This window comes from Hypomesus transpacificus, chromosome 19 (assembly GCF_021917145.1).
Source record: "Hypomesus transpacificus isolate Combined female chromosome 19, fHypTra1, whole genome shotgun sequence".
Taxonomy (NCBI): domain Eukaryota; kingdom Metazoa; phylum Chordata; class Actinopteri; order Osmeriformes; family Osmeridae; genus Hypomesus; species Hypomesus transpacificus.
Window position 1 is genome coordinate 13,480,985 of NC_061078.1, and position 23,913 is coordinate 13,504,897.

The window sequence follows — 23,913 nt, forward strand, 5'->3', positions numbered from 1 at the left end:
ACGTCAGGTCACATTCCTGCACATGAGGAAGTAGGGCCCGGAGCAGGAATCTTTTGTTTCATACATGTACACAAATCTGTCAAAACAAAAGAGACAAGAGGACATTTTTTTCATAGGGACTGGGGAGAGACTTCAAAGTCTGTCTATAACTCCGTAGTAGTAACCAGATTAATTCCGCTCATATTGTACACTCTGTACAGTATACTCGGAAACACGGAATGAAGACATCTGAACTCATTGAAGACAAGACAACAGGGTTAGCGAGCTGGGTGTCTGAAAATGGAGTTGGGTGAGTTACTGTGAGGACAACAGTCCTACTCAAAGAGCCACGTTGTGTGTACGTGTCGCACGCTTCAAACACGCACATGAAAGCGACACAGACACTTACGTTGCTGCCAGTGGGTGTGCAAAACATGGCTTCTGTCTCAACGTGCAAAGAATGTGTGCTGCACACAGCCGACCAGCCAGTAAAGAGGAAAATGTCCTAAGGATTGAATGATGTCCTCGCATCAGGCAACCAGAAAACCAACTGTCTGTTGTGTAGAATGAGATTTCGTGGAAAAGGTGGACCGCTAAAAGCTGTGACCTGATACGAGAGACAACTGATACTTTGGCTCATAAAAAAATGGAGAAGCTTACCAAGCCAAATATGAGCAGATGACTCGCATCAGAGGACAGCCACAGAAATGTTAGAGTATCTCATGATGGGTCTTTGAAGACCAGATAACTTGTGTAGTTCAGCACGAGCTAGCTACCATGAGCCAAATTGCTCTCCAGGGTTAGGGGGTCCATATTATTAACCCTGAGTAAATCGCAGCTGATCAAGCTGGCCCCAAAGGTCACTGATCCTGTATCTGAGAGGGAGCATTTGAAATGTGTTATTTATTAAATGTGTTATTTATTAAATGTTCTGGTGTTTAGACGAACATAACCTTGCATTCCTGAATTGACGAGTTCCCAAATTGCGAGGCTAAGTTGACTTAGCAAAAGCAACACATCGCCCAGATCAAGGCTGTTCGACACTGGGTCTTATTCCACGGCCTGATAAGAAACAAATGCTGAGTAGTGGCTAACGAAGGGGGAGGGGGGTGTAAAAGTGCATTTCCCATTTTTCAAAATGAAATCTGCGTACAGATGTGCGGCGGCGGTGCGTGCACCGACTCACGACATCAGTTCATGGCTCCCATCACCTGACCGAACATGACGCACACATCTCACCCTCTTTATCAGTGAGGGGGAACAGCCGAGCGGGAGGCAGACGCCAGTCCAACTTCTATAAATCACGAGACACAGCTGTTCGAGCCCGAACGAAAACACCACGTTGCGATCGGACCAGATCTGAGCCCCGGTCTACAGCAGGGAGACAGTCGGCTAGTTAGAGGAGACTGAGTGTACCGCCAACCTGGTTGGATTTCTGGAGAACCGACGGAGCTCGAAACATGCGTCCTATAAACTTTGCCCATACCTCCAGGGTACCTATCCGAGTCCCTGACAGACATGCAGGCAGGCCAGCAAAGCAGCTGACCGGAGCAGTATGCAAGACATGCCGCTGGCTGAGAGGTACTGCCCTGACTGGGTGGCTGACTGGTATGCGGGCTGGCTGGCTGGCTGGCGCAGAGAGGTAGAAAGGGAGCCCACGTAGCATCCCGTCTGAGGAGCCAGAACAGCACAAGCTTTGTGTTGTTCTGCAGCATGTCGCCCACAGCCCAGGCCCAGCACACCCAGTCACAAGCTGACCTTTCCCCTGGATCTCAGATCCGGCATTCCCCTCCTCACAAGTCAGGTCCATGGCTCCCGGTCACACTCTCCTGAACACAGGGAGGAGTGGTGACGGCTGTCTCAAGGACAGGAAAACTAAGTCAAACATAGACCCGTTTCCATTATTTAAAATTCATGCATTTGTCAGCTGAAACCTTTTTCAAGGCTACACGGTGGCATGGGACTCGAACCCACAATGCAACGCCCACCCCCTGTGCAGCAAAGTAGTGTGGATATTCATTGATTTGGAATGAGCGACGTTTAAACTTGTGACATGAGAGGAACACAGGAGTACTGCCTCGTCGCGGTAAGCCACAAATTTCCAAAAGGGGTCCAAAGCCAAGTGCTGGAGCTGTTGGGAGGCCTGAGTCAGCAGGTCCTTTGGTGATCTACCACCTGCTACGCTCAGAGCAGCTCGTGACTGGAAGCCACACAGACCTGACAGACACAGCCAGTGTCCTTGACCAAAACATCTCAGACACTGATCCCCCTTTCGTTCAGCTGGAACACTCGCCACATCTACAGAGCTGACCGTTGACCAGGACTGGCACAAGTTCAACAAAGAAGACCGAGGAAAAAAGCCACCTCGGGAAAGATAAAGGCTACACGTTCCTGAGGAATATGCACAACAATCTGGATTCAGGACTCTCAACTCTGTCAGGATAGACAGGGGGAAAATACCCGGTTGTATACTATATAAAGCTGCACTCAGAGAAGGCCTTCCAGGTGCTAGGAGCAGACTGAGCAGATACAGCATGTAGAGCAGACAGAGCAGTGTCATAGAAAATTCCAGATTTCATACACATACTGTACATCTATGCATATGACCAACATTTCTACCACAGCAGACAGAGCAGACTGAGCAGACTGAGCAGGCTGTGGGAGTCAGGAGAAGGAGCGGCTCATCGTGACAGCACAGCTGCTCCTCCTCTGGCCTCCTCATCAGCGATATCTCACACGTCATTTATTTCGAAAACCACAATAGAGATAAGGATCCTCAATCAGTCAATCAAGCACGTTGGAGCATTATGCCATACTTAGCCTAACATTATGGAAATTGCAAGGGATTTGCCTAAATGTTTAGGTCGTTTGCGACGTGAGAGGTTCCGTCACTCATCTCGACTGAAGAATGCAACGACCCCGACTCAGCGCATGATTATTTTCTTTATTCTTTGTTGTAACTCCCATGCGTGGCTGATAGGCGACGGTGGTGATCCATTAAAGACCTGACTTATCGTGCCATGATTCTACAGTCCCTCTCTGGGACGACACGCATTCAATCGATGCTGTCGTCGTCCAGAGTTTCAACAGAACGTCTGGGAGCATGAAAATACCCCTCCAATCAGGGAGGGGGGGCGCTACAATAAAGTCAACAAGAATCCAGGGAGAATGAAGATGGTAAACGGATGCACAGGATTGTTTCTTCATAAAATGTCTAACTAACTTAGCAGAGGTACCGTAACAATTAATGACACATTTGAAAGCAACAAGATGTTGGCGTTGTATGGTTCACTCGGAGCTTTCCACAAATTGTCGGTGTAATTAAAAGAGCAAACTCAGCAATTCAGCCATAAACATAAAAGGCATTCCAATCGTTCTCTGGCATGATGCGTGGCACATGTTTCATTTCCTAACCCCATCTTTCTAGTAGTAAATTCAAATAACGACTAGATGGAGGCAGTGGAAGTGTCTGATTCCAACGCAAATAGAAAACACACTCACGATAACCATCGCAACACACTGAAATTATTTGAACACATGGATTTTGTTTTCCCCAGATCCCGAGGCAGATCCATAGGGGTCTCGAGGGGGGTGAAAACCAGACACTCGTCTGTTAGGTTTTCCGATTGGCCGTAATCCTCTTTGTTGGGACAGATAGTGAAGTTTCTAAGCTTGGATTTACGCCTGTTTGAACAGCCAGAGCACACAACATCAGCTATACTTGACTTTGACTGGAAAGAAAACAGTTACACTGTCTAGTTTCTCTCTCGACGCTCAGACAAAATCTCTGGATTGATACATGTAGTTGTCCATGTTAAAGCTCGACCATGACAGTGTAAGTGCGTGTGGCACACAGGCCTAATCCACCATTTAGTGAAAGTGAACGTTGAAGTCCAAATGGATGCAATACACTGTACAAATTGCTCGAGAGACGAGGGAAATGATGTGAGGAATGCAGGCCTCTTTCTTGGAAATACAATTCCCCTGAAACACGCATCTTATACGATTCGCCTAAAGCAGGGAGTGCGAGTTGTAATTATATGCTCACCGAGGCATGTGTGGAACCTGTTCCTGAGCCCTAGGCTACACGGTTTCCCTGAACCTCCCAACTTTGGCTCTTTGACTCATTAGTGGAAACTAGTTCCACTACGGAATCCACACCCTGAAAATTACACAAACAACAGAAGAGGGATCCGTTCTTAGGGCTCCTGTACTCTGCTGACAGCTTGCACATTTGCTCCCCCCCCCCCCCCCCCCCCCCCCCCCCCACACACAACATACAGCTCCAAACTGTGGGCTAGCGTGACTCTCAGCACCGCAGCGCTGCAGAGGAGCGCCGCGGAGGAGCGCTGCCACTGAAGATGAGAGCAGGGTCGTATACTCGTCACTTGCCCCGGCCTCGATTAGAAACACATTTTCTTCGCTCGCGTTGTAAACGCTTTTTCTGGGTGCATTCTTCATCTGTGGCTATTTAGTTTGCTGGGGGCCTGTTATGACCACAGAATGCTATTCGTGCACAGCCCGCATGCTTTTTTCTTCTGTGTACAGATGTAGTGCCTGGCGCACGCGAATGACTCATTTTTTCTTTCACGGCGTGGAGGAAATCTGCAAAGAATAACGGTTTACATTCCAGCCAAAATGGAGCTACAATGTTAATTGTTTGGTGGGGTATGTTAAACACTCTGGCATCTCAATTAAAGCATCAAAAAGGTGGCTGTCCGAGTCATTTGCCCCCCCGCCCATAGTGTGTCACACCACACATCTGACCCCCCGTGGCTCTGGTCCTCTCTGCATTCTTTTCCGGGCACTCACCGCTTCTCTTTAGTCACTTTTATGACCTGAATGAACCATGACGTGCATGCCATTTCCATCATCTGACACCCCTTTATACCCTCAATCTCATTTTGGAGAAAATTAAACAAAGCACTTAAAATAATCCCAAACTAGCTTTGGTCACCCCACCCCCCCACCCCCCAAAAACATAAGTCATCTTCCCCAGTCATCTTTCAATCACTTTTGATTGCTTTTGTAGAATGTGGAACACATGCACTCCTGGGGGTGCCAGCTCCTCTGGGTCTCAGGGCCACGCTGATCCACACTGCAGCAGCTCTCGGGGTTCTCTTCACGCCCAGAGGCATCCCAAACGCCAAGACATCACAAATCAACAGCGAGGATCTCTGCGGGGGTGGACGACGACAAACAAACCCACGGCGATGATCCGAGGGCCCCAGGGGGGTGCTCACTCCGTTTGGCTGAACTAAAAGGCGCTGGGGCTATATTTAACCAGGCTGCACATGTGGAAGGGGATGTTTGAGGGATGATGCTGTGGGGACATTGTCACGGTCTATCCCTCCTCAGAGACAAGGGAGAGGAGATGGCTCCGCACTCTGACACATGACTCGTTCTTCCCTGCTCCAGAACTCTCTTCACAACTTAGCCACCAGCAGACACACACGCACGCACGCACGCACGGGCACACACACAGGAAGAGCAGCCCAGAGCACTGTCCACCCCTCATTCCAGCCCCCGTGCAACGAGTCTGGGCCTCACAACAGGCCGTCTACTGCCTTCATTAAACATGGATGCCCCGAGGGGTGGAATTTGCTGGCTTGTAATGTCGCTTACGGGGCTGGAACTACTTTTCTCATAGATAGAAAAAATATGGTGGTAAAGTGATGGCATTAAATGTGATTTCTAAACAGACTAAAACTAGAAACACACTTGGCTCTTCACATAGTTTAATGCGTCTGATTTGTAATACACTTAACTCATAGCGACTTGACAAGGAACAATTACATAACATTTAATGGGCAAAATGAATCAGATGAAAAAGCAAATAACTGACATTGTTAACATTCTATGTTCCTTCCTGTCCCTGCATTGTCATCTTCATTCTGGGATTTGTTGATGTGAAAATGAACGAGTGGTTTATTTCCTAAACAAATGAGCGAGTCATTGTAGTGACTGTCTCCAGTTGGAGTGTTCTATTTGCCTCAGACACCAGTGTCTACTACAGCCAAACAAACACAGGCCTATATAATATATCCAAGCATAAACAGTGATTTACTGCTGCTGTGTTATTCTCTGAAAGCCTTAAAAAACAAAAACATAAAATATCCACGGCAAAATAAATTCCAAACATTTCAAGGAATCTAATCTCATCCGTGGTCGTTGAGTAACTAAGTAACTGTAGAGTGGCGGACATCTCCACTGGCGCTACCAAAGGGAAAATGGATGATCTATCAGTGGATCTCTGGGACCTTTTCCAACAGAGGAAAGAGAACATCTCCATAAACACTTCCAGAGGCTCCATCTCCCATCTCTTTTCCCTCCCTTCATCCATTGCCGATCCGATACGTGACCTCAATGATGCAACAGGTTACCTGCCCGCTGTCTGCTCCACCCGACAGGGCCGTAGTTCATCTCACACTCTGCTTTCTTCTCCTCTGGTCTGGTCTACATCACAGGGCCTCCTGAAAGGTGCTGGGTGATACACAAAGTGCTACAGTAGAAGAACCTCCTGCTGGTGATGCATGTCTGTTGTCCAACGTGCGGTCCAGACCCAGACTGTCTAGCTGTGGACAGGACGGCCCTGGAACCAAAGTGGTGGCAGCCAGAGATGTGGAGCCCGAGCCTTAGATCTGACCATGGTCAGGGACGCTCCACGGCTTAGCCAGGAGTCCACCTGACCCACGTGCGTCAAACGTCGCCTTTGATTTGTGTTAAGAGGAAAACCATTGGGCTATAAGAATGAAGAGGCAACCTTTTATTTGTACAACAGTTCAGAGTTATACCTTCCACCAAGACTGAAAAAAATGTACACTGTTTGGCCCCACCTCAAACAGTTCAAATTGTCAGCAGTCTCGACAGATAACTAATTAACACCTTGATTTGGTACAGCAGTTGGCTGTGAGTCACGTTCCAGAGATAGGCAGATGGGTACAAAAGTTATCAAATAAATGTTCTGAGTCGGATGGGTACAAAAGTTATCAAATAAATGTTCCGAGTCTAAATCGGCTTTGGTTAGTACAGCCAGCACCTTTAGGCATGATTAGTCATTTCATTAAGGCAGGTTATATGGTGATTGTCTGTCAGAGGAATTTTGCCAGTAAGCTTTATTTCCAGTCCTAATATCAAGGCTAGCCCAGGAGAGAAATGCAGACGGACATTCTGTAACCCAATTCACAAACGGGCAACATGTTCTGTAAAAGTTGAGGTCGAAATGTACCATGAAATCCATAGTGGGCTGTTGAAAAGAGAGGAATGGAACTTGACCCTATAAAGTAACCGAGGAAGGAAAAAAAGGAAATCCATCTGACCATAAAAGGCAGAATACTTTAGTCTTTACAGGGGGGCGGTGATGGAGGAAGAATGCAAACAACCGCTTAAATGCTGCACTGAGGGCATTCTAATAAAATAAAATCAAAACTGCTGATTTGGCTTGTTCTTAATTGATCGAGTAATGCCTGGAATCTGTCACAACATCCAGAGCGTGTGTAGAGCACTGGCATTCTGGAAGAGCCTCTCTCTCTTTTCGGACTCTCCTCCAAAACCCAGCCTCCTTTAGAATGAGCATTCACGCTAGCACATAAACAAACAAGCAGGCGGGCTCCACTGGCCGGAGCAGGCGGGCAGGAACCAGTGAGAAGCTGGGAAAGGCTGAGTGTTTGTCCTGCTACCGTTACCCCAGAGATTTACAACCACCAGTTCTCCCCAGATAGATAAGCAAATATTTGATAGTGAGCAAGCGTTATGATCGTAATAACCCCAAAACAAAGTCAATGACCCCCCCCCCCCACACACACACACACATAAGCACACCCCTTGATAGGAGAATGGGTGAGACAGGAAGGAGGACGAGGAGAGAGAGAGATAGGGACAGTGAGAGAGAGAGAGAGAGAGAGAGAGACAGAAAGAGAGACAGAAAGAGAGACAGAAAGAGAGACAGAAAGAGAGACAGAGAGAGAGAGAGAGAGAGAGAGAGAGAGAGAGAGACGCAGGATGGATGGAGAGACCCAGCAGAGAGGGACAGATAAGAGAGGCTAAACTGGAGGAAAGGAGAAAGAGGGGCAAGGAATTTCCCAATTAGTGGTGAAGGAAGGGGTTGACATAAACTCTTAAATAAACAATCATTATGCATTTTGTTGACACAAGACATTCCAGTACTGTATCTGCAATGCATACAACAAATGTAAAACATGCGCACTGGTAAAATGGGGAGCCTCTCAGTTAGTGGCGTTCTAACTGTCTTCTAGCAACATCACCACTGAAGATTCTACAGAGCGTCTTTTACTGTCCTCTGATGCCAATGCCACTCACAAACAACGCTAAAACTGACTCCAGAACGTTCCAGAAGAGTTGCCAGGGCTCTCACTGTGAGCTCTTTACTAACAACATAATGGGTTACAACAGAATGCACGTTGCCGAGACCATGGAAACCGGTGGAAACACTGCCGACAACAGGAACGCTAGGTGGGCCTCAGAGTCACAACAGGAAATGATGCAACCCTCCATACATTTCTGCTCCGTCAGGAGACGGACTCGTGTACATTAGGTTGAAATCCGGTCCATATGTTTGAACCATGGTGACAGGTCAAAAACAGCTTGAGCCTGCAGTGTTGGGTGGCGAGATCAGATATCATTCCTCCTCTAGTCAAACAGATTGAAACACCGCCTATGTACCAAGCAGGATGACAGCATGAGCAGGTCTGTTCCATGAGCAGCATTGACGCTGGTTGAAGGGACCCGTCACAGTGTTGGTACTCACCATCTCCACCCCCTGAGGGAAGGCAGTGCCCTCCCAGTCCTTCTTGGGGAAGCGCTGGATGATCTTTCCACATCCTTCTCCTGAACCTTCAAAAAGACAAACAAAAGGCCATTGGTTACGAGGACAATTTGAAACGGACATTAATGCCGGCACAGGTTCGACTACTGGTTCTCCTAGACAAAGCTCTGAGGAAACTGATCGGCACCTACATCTTTAGGCTACTTTAGATGTTTCATGACTAGTGAATGATGCACACACCAAACGACTGTGGCTACAGTATGGTCTTCTAAGCTTTAGTAAAAAGTCATACTGCTCTAAGTCATCCAGGGAAAAACACAAAGAAAAAGGAGAATTCAAGTTTGGGATGGGGGCATGTGAGGACACGCAAATCCCTCTGATGCATGATCACATTTCCAGACTTCCTAATTCCTAACTTCCTAGTTTCATGGTTTTTTGACAGGGCCTCAGTAATGAATCTACTGATGTTTTCCGTCTTTCCACTCGTTTTGTGGTTTCACCTTTGCCACAAACTTACTAGCTCCATGAAGATATGGGCCACAGCAGGGCCATAACTGTTAGAACATGCATCCTGTAGGGCTCCCACAATAGTGTTTGTGAGATTGTGTACCATAAGTGCGTAATGTTTGTGTGTCGTGTCCAAATAGCTCGTCCTCGCGTCGGATGAAATGCCACCCCATTAACTCCGGGATGTGAAACACCTCATTCATTCATTGTTAGAAACAAAATAACTATATGTGAATTGAGGAAGAGTGGTACGCAAACAATAGCATGAAATAAAACCACAATGCAGCCCTGTCAACATTTAAACTGGCTCAATCCACAACAGATTAGCCTTCAAGGACCGAGGCACGAGGCGTGTAAATGAGTTAACCGACAGTGAAATTGCACTAAAATGTGATATTGCCATCGACACAAGAAATAAACACGCAGAGATGTTAAAGAACTAAGGCGATATGCATCGGCATATCTGGAATCAGTCACGGCCAATAAATAAATTACAGGGTTGGATTAAATCAAGATGTTTCACAGAGAATGTGGTCAAAGATTAAGTGCGAGAAAGAAAAGCCGGACAGCTAACACGAAGCAGATTACAGCAGAGGGGAGGGGACTCATTTGTTAGTGATCCACTTTGACAGGCCAGGAACGTGGAGGGGGGGGGGGGGAGAGGAAGCCAGAAGACAAGAAACAAATGAGACAAGAGAGGATCCTGCACAGATCCAAATCTGTCAGGTCCACTATGACACTAATCATTTAGCTTCAATTTATGTAGGACAGATAGTCCTCATATTGGATGCTGTTCCAATGTCAGTGCAAGGACCACGGAGGCTGTGCATACCCAGGTCTGATCATGATGCATAACCTACAGTACTGGAGACTACAAGAGCACAGTACCACATCAACATGATTCACTTTTCAGCTGCCCTGCAAGGTCACATATGGCTCAAGGAAGATTGTTCTCGAGCAATTCACGCACACAAATCACAATTGCAATAGCTCTTGTCAACATCATGTTATGAGTTACAGCAGACCAAGATGTCTTTTAAGAGGTGACACAAGCATTCTTCATTAACTAGCCTGTTCTGGAGAGGGCCAACCAACTGAAAGCAAAAGTAGGCCCCGTTAAGAAACTTGAAAGAATTCATTTCTACGTTGGGGCAAAAACAGCAACAGAGTACTTTCCAGGCAACAGTTTGTCTCCCTGGCTTCTCTTGTACAATGACTTCATTTCACACGGTTTTAAGCGTTCAGTCATGCATTCAATTAAGTCAGTTAGATATTTTTCAAGGCTGAGGATGAACTGACTCCCGACTGAGAAGGAAAAGGTGGCGGATTGATTACAGAAAGACTATTATAAGAACATGACGGAGTAGTGGCTACAGTAGATATTGGCTTAGATTAATTGTGCTAGTAAAATCAGAAGACATTCTTCCCTGCCCCCCTGAGGTTTGGTCGATGCTTGGAGGGAGCAGAGCTACAGTCCTGGACCTCCTACTGTCTGGTTTCCTGCTGGAGCTACGGCAATTCTAGTGCATTCCATTGACCATCCTAACGGCCAGTAAAAAAAAAAAAGAAATGGAAAAAAAAAACTACTAAACAAATGTATCTTCTTTTAAGACCACCGAGAAAGTTGCTGACAGGACAGCTCAGTCTCTTACTCTATTCTCAGTCTTTTCCAAAAACACTCGATTTTTTATTCTGTTTTTGACATTTATGCAGCTTCTTTTAAATTTGCCAGTTTAAAAGGAGACGGACTATACTGCTCTCACATCAAACTGGAACAAGGCAGACTTTTAAGGAAACATGCTGGTTTGCAGCGCTCGCTAAATGCCCATGTTGGTCAGTGAAATTGTTGGTGTGAAAAACCTCACACAAAACCTCTTATTTTGACTAAAATAACTACTTTTTCCTACTACACTACCTCAAGCACAAAAACATAGGTCTGCTCTTGTTAACAACGTACACTAACAAACTACAAAATGATATGGCTTTGGCCTACCACAACTCTCCCAGAAGACCCCCTAATCAGACTGATGACCCAGAGAGGAGGGAGACAGAGGAGGAAGCCAGCAGGCCTCCACCTCACCACCACCTCAGCCCCTAGTGGGCAGGCCGGGCCCCTGACCTCCGCAGCTCCAGCCTGCTGTCAGTCCCCCTTATAACCTTGACCTCCGCCAGGCCTAACGAGAACCATAGGGGGGTCGTGAATCTTCCTGAGGGCCTACAGTATACGGCTGGGGTTTGTGGCACGGCGCTGTGGCCCCACGTAAAGGGAGGGGGTCTGCCCTGTGAGGCAGTCCCCCCCCCCCCCCCTTACAGTAATTGAGATCACATGCTTGGAATCCTTCAGCATTCCAACCTCCAATTCTCAACCAAGGGTGACGATAAAGGACACCATTCCTAACATTCTGTGAGGCTGCACTCTGTAAACAATTGAAACCAGCCCCCCACTGTCAGATATGGCCCCCTAGATAACAATAAAACAGGCCCCTTGGTTAGGTTAAGAGAAGCCAGGACAGGAACATCCTCATTTCATGATCCGCTTGCAATAACAGCCAGGAAGGTTTTCCCAAACAACTTGATTCCTTTGATCATACAGAGGAAAAGAAAAATCATGCCATTCAGTAGAATGGGGTTTTGGACTGCCGAACGAACTGTAATAATAAATACTAATAATAAATCATCTCCCCAAAGTGGCAGGTTATTAAATATATCAACACCACGTGTTATGCTGTATAAAACTTACAAAATCTGTTACCTTCGAAAAGTCCTGTAAAATTTACGGGCAGAAAGCAGATGTCAGACCAGAGTAACCAACCCATAAACAAACCCATTAAGCAATAAGTCTTTTGTTTTTCTCCAATTTCTCGTGTGGCTGCAAACAAATGTGGATTAGCCTACGGAGAATGCTATTCCAGGGTCTAAGGAGCTAGGTGTGCATTTCATGTTGTGGATTAATGACCTTAACAAATAGTTGTTTTATTGTCTTCTGTGTGTTTACTAGTTACTTGTTCAGGACAGTCTCAGTATCAGAGCGGCAGACACACCATCTGTTTACAGCAGCTAAAACCCAGGGCATAATTACGTTTTTGGCCTGCGAAAGGGACGCCAACAATTGACTGTTGAGCAAATTTGGAACCGTGGACAAATGTGTGCCGAGAATGGGATGAGCAAATATTTATGTTCACTTGCGTCATAAAAAAAACTAGCAAAGTACGACTTAAGACAAGACGCTCTGGGAAGGTCATTTCACATTTGAACGATTTGGTTTCCAAAACAGTCACACATAGGTTGTTAGTCTTTCTTGATTAGTGCAGATGTTTCTTCTCTTGGAAAAATGGGCCATCTATCTTCCTGGCCTTTGTCATGGAGCAGGGCTGTTCCATAAGTCAACAGAGCGAGGCCTGCATTGTGCCGTTACTACGTAAGAGCCGGCGTAGCAAACAGGCTTCACCAACCAGTGGACGTCAGCTCCGCATCCCCCCAAGCTGGATCTGGACCAGAGGGATGACAGGTGTACAAGCCAGCTGGTCCACACAGGTTGGCAGGACTGCTGACTCTCCACTCCACCACAAGATGTGGAAGATAAAAATTCCCCACATCCCTGCTAACCCACACAGCTAGCAAAAAGCTACTGTAAATGCCATCAGTGTTATGCAAGTTATTAGCCCCTCCATATCTTTCCACCACGGCTTCCATCCTACAACCTGGATGGACGGAATGTCCAAAGATCGTATGCAAAAAGAATATGCCATCCTTTGCATGGCAAAGGCTATCAAGAGATTAGCAAACTAATGATGTCACCAAGATTAAATTACAGGAAGCATTCCAGCTTTTGAAAGCAGCCACAGAATTGGAAAAATATTTGGAAGGAAAGGCTTCCGTTAAAGGCCATGTCAAAGACACCAACTGTAAAGGAAAATAAAACAGCACAATGATACGGGTCAAAGGAATTTGTGCCGAAGGTCGACCATGAAACAACAGACGGGCTACTTTGCACAGACATTATTGACTTCCCCATTTGTTCATCATTACAGCATGAGCTTCATGCTGGAGGCACTGGGGATACTGATGCTTCCAAGCGTTTCAATGTTTTTCTGCATCTTAGAACTCAGGTAACAGCTGAGTTCGAGGCTAAATAGTTTAACACTCAAAAATGTACTCGGACACCGAGATTCACACTGAAATTTGCACAGGAAAGAGGGAAATGTGTGCTGTGGTTTGTGGTTCAATATCAAAATGGAGAAAGATCCTCCTTTGCTTGTAGGCCTAGTTGTAGTAGTGGAGTTACCCTGGGCAAACTATCAGTCCATGTCCTCCAGGCTGCTCCCTCTCTCCCTGAGAGGAAGGAAGCCCCCCTCCATTGTGGTCAGGATGCCGCTCATCACAAAGCCAAAACCTAAACGGGAAGCTGCAAAGCAGCCAGCAGCCTATCAATGGAGGAGTCTACAAATCCCTGAAGTTCAATAACAGAGAAAACATTCCACCATCTGCCATCTTGTAAATGTTGACCACAACAGGAGTAGCCTCGGGGAAAGATACACTGAAAACGTTGGACTGCACCGGTGTTGAGGGAACGCTTAGACAGAAAATGATCAATGTTGTAAGGACAGGATTTTTCCAACTCATTACTGTGTAGACTACAATTAAACCGAGACATAATTTTGCGGTCAGGAGTCATAAAAAAGCCACTAGAGGTTGTCTCAGTGATTCTCATAAAGCCAACTTCTCCATCGTGTAAAGTTTATCTTAACTTCTGAGACTGACGGTAAACCAACACACTCTATTCAGTGACTATTCACAAATCACACAGCTATGAAGGTCTCAGTATGTTGTTTATCAACAACACTGACGAAGACTGACGAGAAAAGTCCTCATATAAAAGGACCAAAAAAGACTTTGACACACTAAAACAAGCTGACAGTCATTTACTATAAGGCTCAAAGCTATGGTCCATGAGACACATTCGCCATGACTCCAACAGGATCTAACAGGATCCAACAGGATCCAACAGGACTTGACTTTTAACAAATAAAGGATGAGCAGGTGTAATCTTGAGATGAGTAGTCTTATCTCGGATTATCTCAAGCTTTTCTCTGGTGTCACATAGATTTTGCAGTGGTGAGTTGGGCTATAGCCTACTGATTACTTTATCTAGGCATTAGCAGTGTGTGTGTGTGTGTGTGTTTGTGTGTGTGTGGTGGGGGGGTAGGGCTTGGAAAAGGTTAGGGGGCTCTCTGCAGTCTATTCCTCTGTATCCCCCCCATTCGGAGCAAGTCAGATTCAATGTTCAGATTCATTACTCTACCAGAATAAGAAACACCCTTAGATCTACCTTATGTTAGAGCTTCTGTTATACCTAGGGCCGAGAGGAGAGGAGAAAGGGGAAGGGGAGGGGAGGAGCTAGCAGGCACGTGTGCTGCTGCCAGTCATCATCAAACCTACACCAAGCTAGTAAAAACAATCCTGTAAATTCCTCACTTGGTGCAGTCAACACAGTAAAAATGACAGTCCTTGTTTCACCTGCTTTAAAAACATGAAGAATCGATGCTGCCAAGATTAGCCCATCAGACTGTTGTTGTTTGCAAAAGTTATTCCCTCATTGCAAATTACGTGTGCACACATTCCTTGCAAAATCACATAACAAAGGCTATTCAAGAATGTTATCTACTTAATGATAAATCTAAAACACTCACAATTTCCACTGCTAATCACTGAAATATGTTCTTGTGTAGTTTGGGGATATGAAATAACCTGAACCTTAATTCACAATGCTACACTTGCACAACCAAGCATTTGTCACCAAGCGACAGCAATCCTGAGCCAAACACTTGAAGGCATTCAAGGCATTGCTGAGCCAAGTCTAGAGTCATCTGTTGAGTCATGTCACAGCAGAACCCAATACAGAGACTCTACCTGGGCCCAGATCGAACCCTTGCATGCACAGAGCACCTGAGACGCATGGCTACTATGAAACACTGCAGCATCACCCAGCCGTTGGGAATATGATATATGGAAGCGTTTTTGTTCTCGCTCGCTATGAGCCACAACGTTAGGCGTTTTTTCGGCGTGCGGGTTAGTGTGACGGTACATGAGCCCTTTCCTAAAGTGGGTCTCATCAGCCTGGATAGCAGTGCGGAAGGAAGGTCACCCATAAACTCAGGCTGGATCCGTAACAGCTTCAGAAACAGAGAGCCATCCTTGACGTTCTTCTCCCATATAGAGGAAGGTGATGAGCACTGTCTCATAAACTGACAGTATGAGCCAGGCAGACAGCAGGGTGAATTCCTCAGTTTTACTTCGCAAATTACGATTTATGGCGTGCAGCAAGCCCGAGAGTTTTTACAACAGCTCTACGCCAGTAAGGGGAGACAGTATCCCTTAGTTAGGAGAAAGACAAACTGCTCAGGCTTTTTAAGATTGCATCCAACAGTGGCTGCTTTGTGCATTCCAGCTCAATCCTGCAGCACACTATACCTCCTAAACCAAAGGTTTGTGGATCAAATAAGACTTGTGTGTGGGGAAGTTAAGTCCTACAGAAGTCCAAGTGTGTTTTCCCCTTATCAACTCTACCGACTGCTCCTCTCATCATTCACATGAATTGAGCCGCAATTCAATCGCTCCTCAATCAGCGGAATCCCTTTCATGCCATTCTATAGCATGCATGGGGAAGGTCTACAAGGTCTAGTTAACTAGCCTCAAAAAATCATTTGTACTTTGTTTTAGCAGTGCCAGTCACGTACACTAGAAACAATACTGTATGAATATCTTAGACAGTAGGTCAACCATGGGCCAAGTCCACGACAGATGACGTGCTTCAAAATAACTTTCTCTGCCTCTCTGGTAATCTAGAGGAATTGGGTCAAGCCTGGGGACCCTCCATGAGGCAGAGATGGTCCTGACCTCTACTGATATCCCACGTCTGATTTTTAAAAGAGCAAGGTGGCAAGGACAACATCTGCTGTCTAGACAGTATTAGTGTTCTGGACTTGGTAGTACCTCTCCTATCACCAGCTAAGGGCACTCCACACATGTCCTCTGAAGGAGGCCTCGTACAAATGAACCTTGGTTCTCAGTCAGCTGTTTTTGTTTGCATTTTGTATGTTCTGTGTATCAGTCCTCAAGAGTATTTCCAGTGCTGCCGCTGTGACAACAGGCCTGTGGTTCCCACTCAGGCCCTCAGACATCGCTGACATTGCATCTCAGACCAGGGCTAAGACAAATCTCAAGTCTCCTTTTGTAGGGAGGATAGTCATCTGGATCTATCCAGACCCACTGATGCCAGGAACATTTTGTTCCTACTGCACAAAAAAAGTCATTTGTGCGTTGGCGCTTGGATGTGTGTGGATGATGGGGGACACTGTTTACCTATTCTTGTGACTTGCTGGCCCGGGTGACAGAGAGGATTCAGCTGGATTTGTCTCTGACACAGATGCCTGGAGAGATGCCCATGCACATTGGGACTCGGAACTCCCTTAAGGATCATCAACATTCCTTCAACAGTCAGTGTCATACACATTCACATGTCCTTCTGTGCTTCTCTTCACCTGGACTCACTGGCCCTAACAAAGTTTAGAATAGTGGAATCAAAAACTTCAATAATCTGCAATGTTAGTTACCTAGCATGCAATCACTCAAGGAAGGGTAGATTAATGCATAGCCTACATAAAGTCACACTGCTCAGTGAAACGGATCCACAAATCGACATGATGAGATGTATTCGGCCTATGAACTCTTGATGACAATGTATCATAAATGCACGTGAGCAAAGAGGCGTTGGCATTGAGTGGGTTAATCAGACATCGAAGCCACAAACTCGAGGAAGTCTTTCCTTCCCAGTTCCCTCGCATTGGAGCTACGCCCATCAACTGGGAAAGTTGGATCAAGTTGTTGCCCGGCAGAAACAAAATAAACAATCCACGTTTGCGACACAAATAAGGCACTGTATTAACAACACACCATTTAATTATTGCAACACCTAGGCTACAATCTCAGATCTGTGCAGACTGTACCAAAATCGTTGCACATATTCCAAGATAATCAATGGAACGTCACACAATGACAAAAATACAATACTACACTTGTGAAAAGACTGGAAAAATTTATTTGGAAATGAATGATTCTCGTTCAGTTCGTGTTGGATACGATTCGATTGATAGTTTTGACAGCGTTCTGCAAAATACCTAGCAATGTGGGACAGGATATGACACATTCCCTAAATCCATGAAAGTTCCACTTCCAGATGCATTTGAGATTTTGAATGGCATAACTAACTAACAAAATACCTTTGTTAGCTGCTCCTAGTATGTGAATTACACCAACAATAAAATCCAAAACAATGAGACGCAACAGTGTTCTCAATCCTAATCTCAGATATGGCTGGTATATGACTGCCTGGCATTATCAACACTAACGGCCTGAATAAATCCCAGCATTAAGGTTCATTCCAGCGTTCGTGTTCACCCGCACCGTGAAAAAACTCACCAGCTTTTTCCTGATCATATCCCACGACAATCAAATAATCAGCCAATCTAGCCATGTTTGCTGCTTTTTCCGAAATTTACCAACACTATTCAGCATTTTTCTTTCTTCATAAGCACAGCCATGTTTGACAGAAGATATGCCACTGCGCCTGCGTGCAAGAGTCAGCGACATCAATGGGCGTGGGCCGCGTAGTATACAAATAGATTTGTGGGCAATGCAAACGGGTCACACCCTGACCCTAACACACCGTAAGAACAACTATTAATCTGGTCCTATCACGGAATACCATCATATTAACAATCTCGCATTCATATTAAACGTTTGCACATCTTTCAATTGCATGATTGAAGCAATAACTAAATTTGTCTACAACAATTCTACGAATTTCAATAACGAACCTCTCTTTTTCCTCTGTTTTCTTTCTTTAAACAATATCACTGAATAACACATATATTTAAAAAGGCCAAGATAAACAAAGTGATCATGTGTGAAGTCTTCACAGTGAGCAAGTTTGAAGTAACAAGGGCTGTGAGACAGAATTTGGACTATTTCCAGGTTCATGATTATTTGAATGATAACCTTTTTTTAAAGGCACCTGATAGTATTTAGAGAGGCTTTACCTTCGCCTATTTTCTTGCTTTTTTCAATTCAATCACTCATAACATAGTCCTGACTGAATAATAGTGTAACATTTTGATAGGCAAGGCAATCATGTTGCAATGTAGCCTTCCACTGCCTGGACAAATCTCTGAGCCAGATTCGAAAACGAAAGGATGAAGGAGAGTCAGGGTGTGCGTCAGAAAACTCTTTGATAAAGTCTTTGATATATGTATTGAGGGCATCACTCCTGGTCAGTAATCACAACAATTGGCCACAAACTCAGTTAGAACAATCATGTTTTCAACCCCTGGAAACAGAGAGCAGGAAAGAACATGCATCTCGACATGAATGACGACACGGGTGCAAACAGCAGGCTTTTTTCAGGTAAATCAAAACAGCAAGACAGCTCTGAAGAGCGTTTCCATGTTGTTTCATCTCTGGGCATGTGTCCACCCATTCGTCCATGACGCTCACCTCCAATTTTCCCTTACCTGTGTGCCCTGGCATACCACTGCTCTGACTGGCCCTGTGTCACTCTTAGTGCCAATGACACTTGCTCCATTTGAAGCCAGCCGATGATTGCTATATAAGGAGCAGGCCAGCAAACAACAGCACGATGCTGTCATGGATTGCGCAATCTCCTGGTCTCCCATATTAGGATAAAATTACTGTCAAGCTTGGGGATTACTTGTATGCCGGAGGCAATTATCATTACAACATGCTTACAAAATATTTGCTGGTTTACAACACACGTGTTTCACATTTATGTATTTACTGTGTCATGGTGTGACACCATGAGAGCCTGGAGGCGGGGTGAGATATGAATAGAATGTTGGAATCAGAGAATATCAATCAAAGACTGAGGTAAAAAAGAACAACTTAATGACTAACAGATACAGTATTTCCTTTTTCTGGAAAGATCTACAGCTGTATGAGACTGCAAAAAAAGAATAATCTGACACAGATATCTTCTGCTCAGCACGTACACAGTACTGCTTATCAGCTGTCTAAGACATATCCTGAGCTTTGTAAGAAAACCTCATGTAGTCACAAACAACTCTTATTCACAATCCTTGACAGGCATGACAGTGAGGGTCACAAATACATCTTACACCAGGAGTGAATCTTTCACGTGTCCTTCTGTTTAGAGACTAGGTCTTTGCATGTGCAGTGTGCACATCTCAACACAGTTCCCAGGTCCAGATAGCCCACCAGATATGGGGTCAGCTGCTTGGTCTGCTGGTGTGAAAAACAAAAACTGTTGCCCCGTGCTAATCCTAATGGCATCTTGGGCAGATATGTGCCCCCTGGGCCTTGTAATCAACATCTGCCTCCTCTGACCTGCTCTGACGTGGACGTTCGTTTTGTCCGCACATGTTTTGTGCTCCATAAATAATATTTGAGATGCATTGTGCTGTTATTAGGTTGAGCTAACCCTAAGAGATGTTCCGAGTAACTCAGAGTACTTTGGTTTGGACTTGAAGTTGAGCACTGTCATGTGTTACTAACGCTGTTCGGGAGAAACTGGACATTTGAGGCACTGACTCGTGGGCTCTTTTTTTATTGAATCTTTTTCCTCACAGATTATTTAAGGACTTCTAAATTAACTTTCAATTTATTCTTTCGTCAGCCTATATCATTTTTTAAGAATGTTAAACATTGATATGCTAAGGAAAATGTAACCAGATTTATTTGAGGAGGTTGCAAAACTTTTTTTTACAAACAGTTGTTCAAAAAGTATGCAAGTAAGTGTTTTTACCCTTTGTTTTAAACAGATATATGGACCCAACTGGGGTTACTGCCATGGTTACGGTATCAATCAATAACTGAATGTTCCTGTCTTATCATATCTTAAACCCACTAACCAGCGTTCTCTCCTGCTGATACAACACTTCTGTTCAGACCCATCATTGTATGAGCTTTGTGACCGCAATCCTTCATTTGGGCTGGAATGAGAAGGGGACCAAAGTGAAGATCCTCTGACTGAGCATGCTAAACTTGCTAAACTTCATTTTTGAAGTGTTCTCAGGCATGCTTAATTCCCCAAATACAAAAAGAAAAAGCATTGTCTGTTATTTACCTTTGTGGACTCAATCCACAGTGTCATTATATTTCCTTGAAAATTAGCAAAAATAAGCAAATGTGTGAGTAAAATCAGTTTTGACCTCCCTTACATGGTCAGATGTTCCACCATTGTGTCATTATTTCATGCTAAACGTACAACAAATTAAGCAGCAAAGGAGATACATTTGTACATATTTTTGACAGATGCCTGGAATCTCTTGAGCAAACATTACCATTTGGTTTAATCAATTCTTGTTTTGCTATTCCATTAGTCAGAAAGCGCTAGACGGGGAGGGGTGGGTGGAGGCAAGGAGAGGGGAGACGGGCCCCTCCCACCTCTAGTATAAAGGCTCCCGTCTGCCGTGTACAGACTATTAGCCCAGTGTCACAGCTGCCTTTCAGCACCAACAGCAACTTCAACAAGCCTGTGGAATACTCACTCCAAGCTCTCTCTGCGAACAGCTTACCCATCCAAGTGAATGATTCAAGGATTTCAGGTACGTTTTCTTTCATTCATTTCATTCAGGATTTCAGAGATTGTTTCAAGTTGGACATGTGGAGGGATTTATCCATGCTTTTTGAGGTCAGGGCTCAAGTACGGCAGACAAGGGCAGGTTATCTGTCTTGTTATATAAGGAGTTCAGTGCTTATTGTGGGCTTGGGGGGGTAGATGGTCCCTGTGTGTAAAATCAATACACAGAACTGGCCCTGTTTAAAACCGTTGCTAATCATTAACCTGTCCTTTTATTTGTATTGATTTGATCTGGTTAGGAATGGCATTGACTTTGCCTAATGGAGCTTTAAATTGCCTGAAGGACTCATTGATAGACTGTATCATTCTTTTCACTGGATAGGGGACTGAAGCATTGGTTGTGAGTTTACTTAACCTCACAACATCTGACCTCAGTATGACTTTTTAAAATAAATGAATGATAAGTGCTAATAACTTGGCTTTTGGACCCTTGTGTAAGCAAGATCATGGTTGGTTGGTTAGCAGAGGGCACAGAGTTAGGGGGGGGGGGGGGGGCTTGCTTGCAGGGAAGGACAGGGGCTAACTAAGTAATCATCCATTTTTAATAAGTAAATACTGGAACTAACAAGTGCTTTTTCCCCACTCTCTGTGCAGGCAGGAGACAAAATGAAACTGATCTTTCAGTCCTTCCTCTGTAGCTGTCTGCTGGCCACAGTCGCGCACAGCGTGGAATTTGAAATGAGCCCCGAGTTGAAAAAAAGGTGGGTGATCAGATGAGCACTTTTCATTCTTCTAATGATTGGCAGGTGTGTAGACTACGAGATCCAGCGTGCCGTGTGACTGTACAGGATGTCTGCTCTGTGCTAATGAGATTCCTTCCCCTGCCCTCAGGTTAAGTGTGTGGATGCAGAGCAGATTGAGAAGGGATCTCAACAGCGTCTCTGAGAGGAGAGCAGAGTCCGGGCAGTTTGTCAGACCGGAGGACTTCAGGGACACGCTGACTCCGCATTCCAGGTACAAACCGCATACCACACAATCTTGTGTATCATGCCACAAAACGCGCTGTTGCTCTCATTTCGTCGTCCCCGAAGCGGGGACATTTCGAATGAATAGGTCCTGTCAAACACAGGCACATTAAAGTAAACAAGCTCATCTGGGACCCGGTCTGCTAAGAGCGTCCGATTCAGGAATGCAGAGCGTGGATTAATGTTCTCTCCCTCCTCTCCCTCTCCTCCAGCACTGACTTCAGCGTCAGAACCAAGCGGTCCAAGAACTCCGTCAACCAGTACAGGAGGCCAGGCTGTTCCCTGGGTACGTGCACGGTCCATGACTTGGCTCACCGCCTGCACCAGCTCAACAACAAGCTGAACATCGGCAGCGCCCCCATGGACAAGATCAGCCCCCAGGGCTACGGGCGCAGACGCCGCTCCCTGCCCAAGCGCAGGGCCACGTTGAGGCTGGAGGGAGGCAGGCTGAGGCCCACATGGAGCAGCACCTCGCGGGCGCACAAGCTGGAGGCTCTCCTCCGACGGACCTGAGCAGGACTAGCCGGGTCGTGGCGGGGAGGGGGGGTTGGGGGGGGGGGGGAGGGAGGGGGGAGGAAAGAGGAGGAGGAAGAGCGAGGGCCGAGTCTCCTCTCTCTCTCTTTCTCCGTCTGTCCGGCCCGCTCGAAGATTGTCCACGTGCCTCAGACTCCTGCCAAGAGTCCTCCAGAGCGTTCTTTTCCAGACGCGAGGGGACTGGGGTTGGGGGTGGGGGGCGGGGGAGGGGGGTTCTGTGTGAGAGCGAGACTGAGAACAGCAGCGCTGCAGAGCTTCTCCCTGAGAGTCGGCCGGAGAGGAGGAGGCTCCGGGGAAGAGGTGCCGTCGGCGATGCGCAGCGTGAAAACAGCAGCAGCTGGTCTACAGGCACTGGATGGCACCACAGAGAGACTGTAGCTTCAGAGGATGCTCCTCTGCTGTGTGTCTCTGTCTGCCCGGTGCTGTGATAGGAACAGGGCTCATATCTGGTTGAGTGGAGACCCCACTGGCTGGAAGCGGGGGGTGATTCCACCCTGCCTTAAACAGACTGGGACATGCCCACCATACATGCCTCTTCTGCAAATCAAAGACTATAGTTACTCTTGAAGGATTAAAAGATTTAACCACACCATGCCATGTGTATATATACATATATAAATATATACTAGTCCGCACTTTTCCATTTGGACTTCAAGTCATCTAAATGAGCAGCAAAAGACCTCTGACTCACAATGCCAAACAAAGAGATGGACTTAATGATGCAATGAAGCTGTTTTTGGACACTGTATGAGGGAAAAAGCTTTAAATTTGATGATATGTCTGTGCCAGTCCACAATGGATTAAACTATACTTGAATATTTTTGTGCAATCTATATATTTTTTATTGCCAGTATATGTGTATATATGTTCAAACAAGATATCTATTTAAAATATTATATAGAGGTTACATTCAAATACTTATGGAGATTAAAAAAAACTATTTTTATACTAGAAGAAAAAGTAAGGGCATTATAGCTACTTGTTGTTTCCACTATTCTTTCGCATCATGGATATTATTGTGTCAAACTGTGGTAATAGGAGAACTGTTTTTTTATAGCTATATGGTATAATATATTTGTAAATGTGGTCTATTTTATTGGTGTCAAAGCAATTAACATTGTCATACAATAAACATTTTGCATATGAAAAACCTGTCCAGACCTCCTCTGTTCAACAGGAAGTGAGCTAAGTGAAAGTGGCACTCCATTGTCTGCACAGCTCCAGGGAGACACACACACAACCTGGTCTGAGTTAACTGATTGCAGGCTCTCATTAGACTCACCCCCCCCCAACCTCCTCCCCCTACCAGCCTCTGTTACCCCCACCCCACCCCCACCCCAAAGGGCAGACAATGCAATGTGCCAGGCGCATTCCTTCCCTGTACAGAGCACATTCACTGGCTCTCCACACGCCACTGCATGGCTGCAGCAGAGACAAGGAGACCATGACGCTTGGACGACTCCAGCCTG

The 23,913-nt window shown here is 45.7% G+C and overlaps 2 protein-coding genes across 2 annotated transcripts in view; one reads left to right on the forward strand and one right to left on the reverse strand.

The window, feature by feature from the left end:
* The window catches only part of sbf2 (SET binding factor 2), a 78,490-nt gene extending 60,601 nt beyond the window's left edge, over positions 1-17,889 (reverse strand). The window contains 2 exon segments of the mRNA XM_047041270.1: positions 8,747-8,832; positions 17,750-17,889. Of these exon segments, the coding sequence (XP_046897226.1) occupies positions 8,747-8,832; positions 17,750-17,804 (141 nt within the window). The 5' untranslated portion in view covers positions 17,805-17,889.
* Positions 17,890-20,722: 2,833 nt separating this feature from the next.
* adma (adrenomedullin a) lies at positions 20,723-23,594 on the forward strand. Its single transcript, XM_047041895.1, has 4 exons — positions 20,723-20,910; positions 21,540-21,646; positions 21,777-21,899; positions 22,123-23,594. Exons 1-4 carry the CDS (start codon positions 20,893-20,895, stop codon positions 22,421-22,423), a joined length of 549 nt encoding a protein of 182 aa, XP_046897851.1. The 5' UTR covers positions 20,723-20,892; the 3' UTR covers positions 22,424-23,594.
* The last annotated feature ends 319 nt before the right edge of the window (positions 23,595-23,913 follow it).

Coding starts and splice junctions, on each gene's coding strand:
- adma (XM_047041895.1), top strand. Junction 21,647..21,776: donor AGCCCCGAGTTGAAAAAAAG/GTGGGTGATCAG, acceptor CCCTGCCCTCAG/GTTAAGTGTGTGGATGCAGA. Junction 21,900..22,122: donor ACGCTGACTCCGCATTCCAG/GTACAAACCGCA, acceptor CCTCTCCTCCAG/CACTGACTTCAGCGTCAGAA.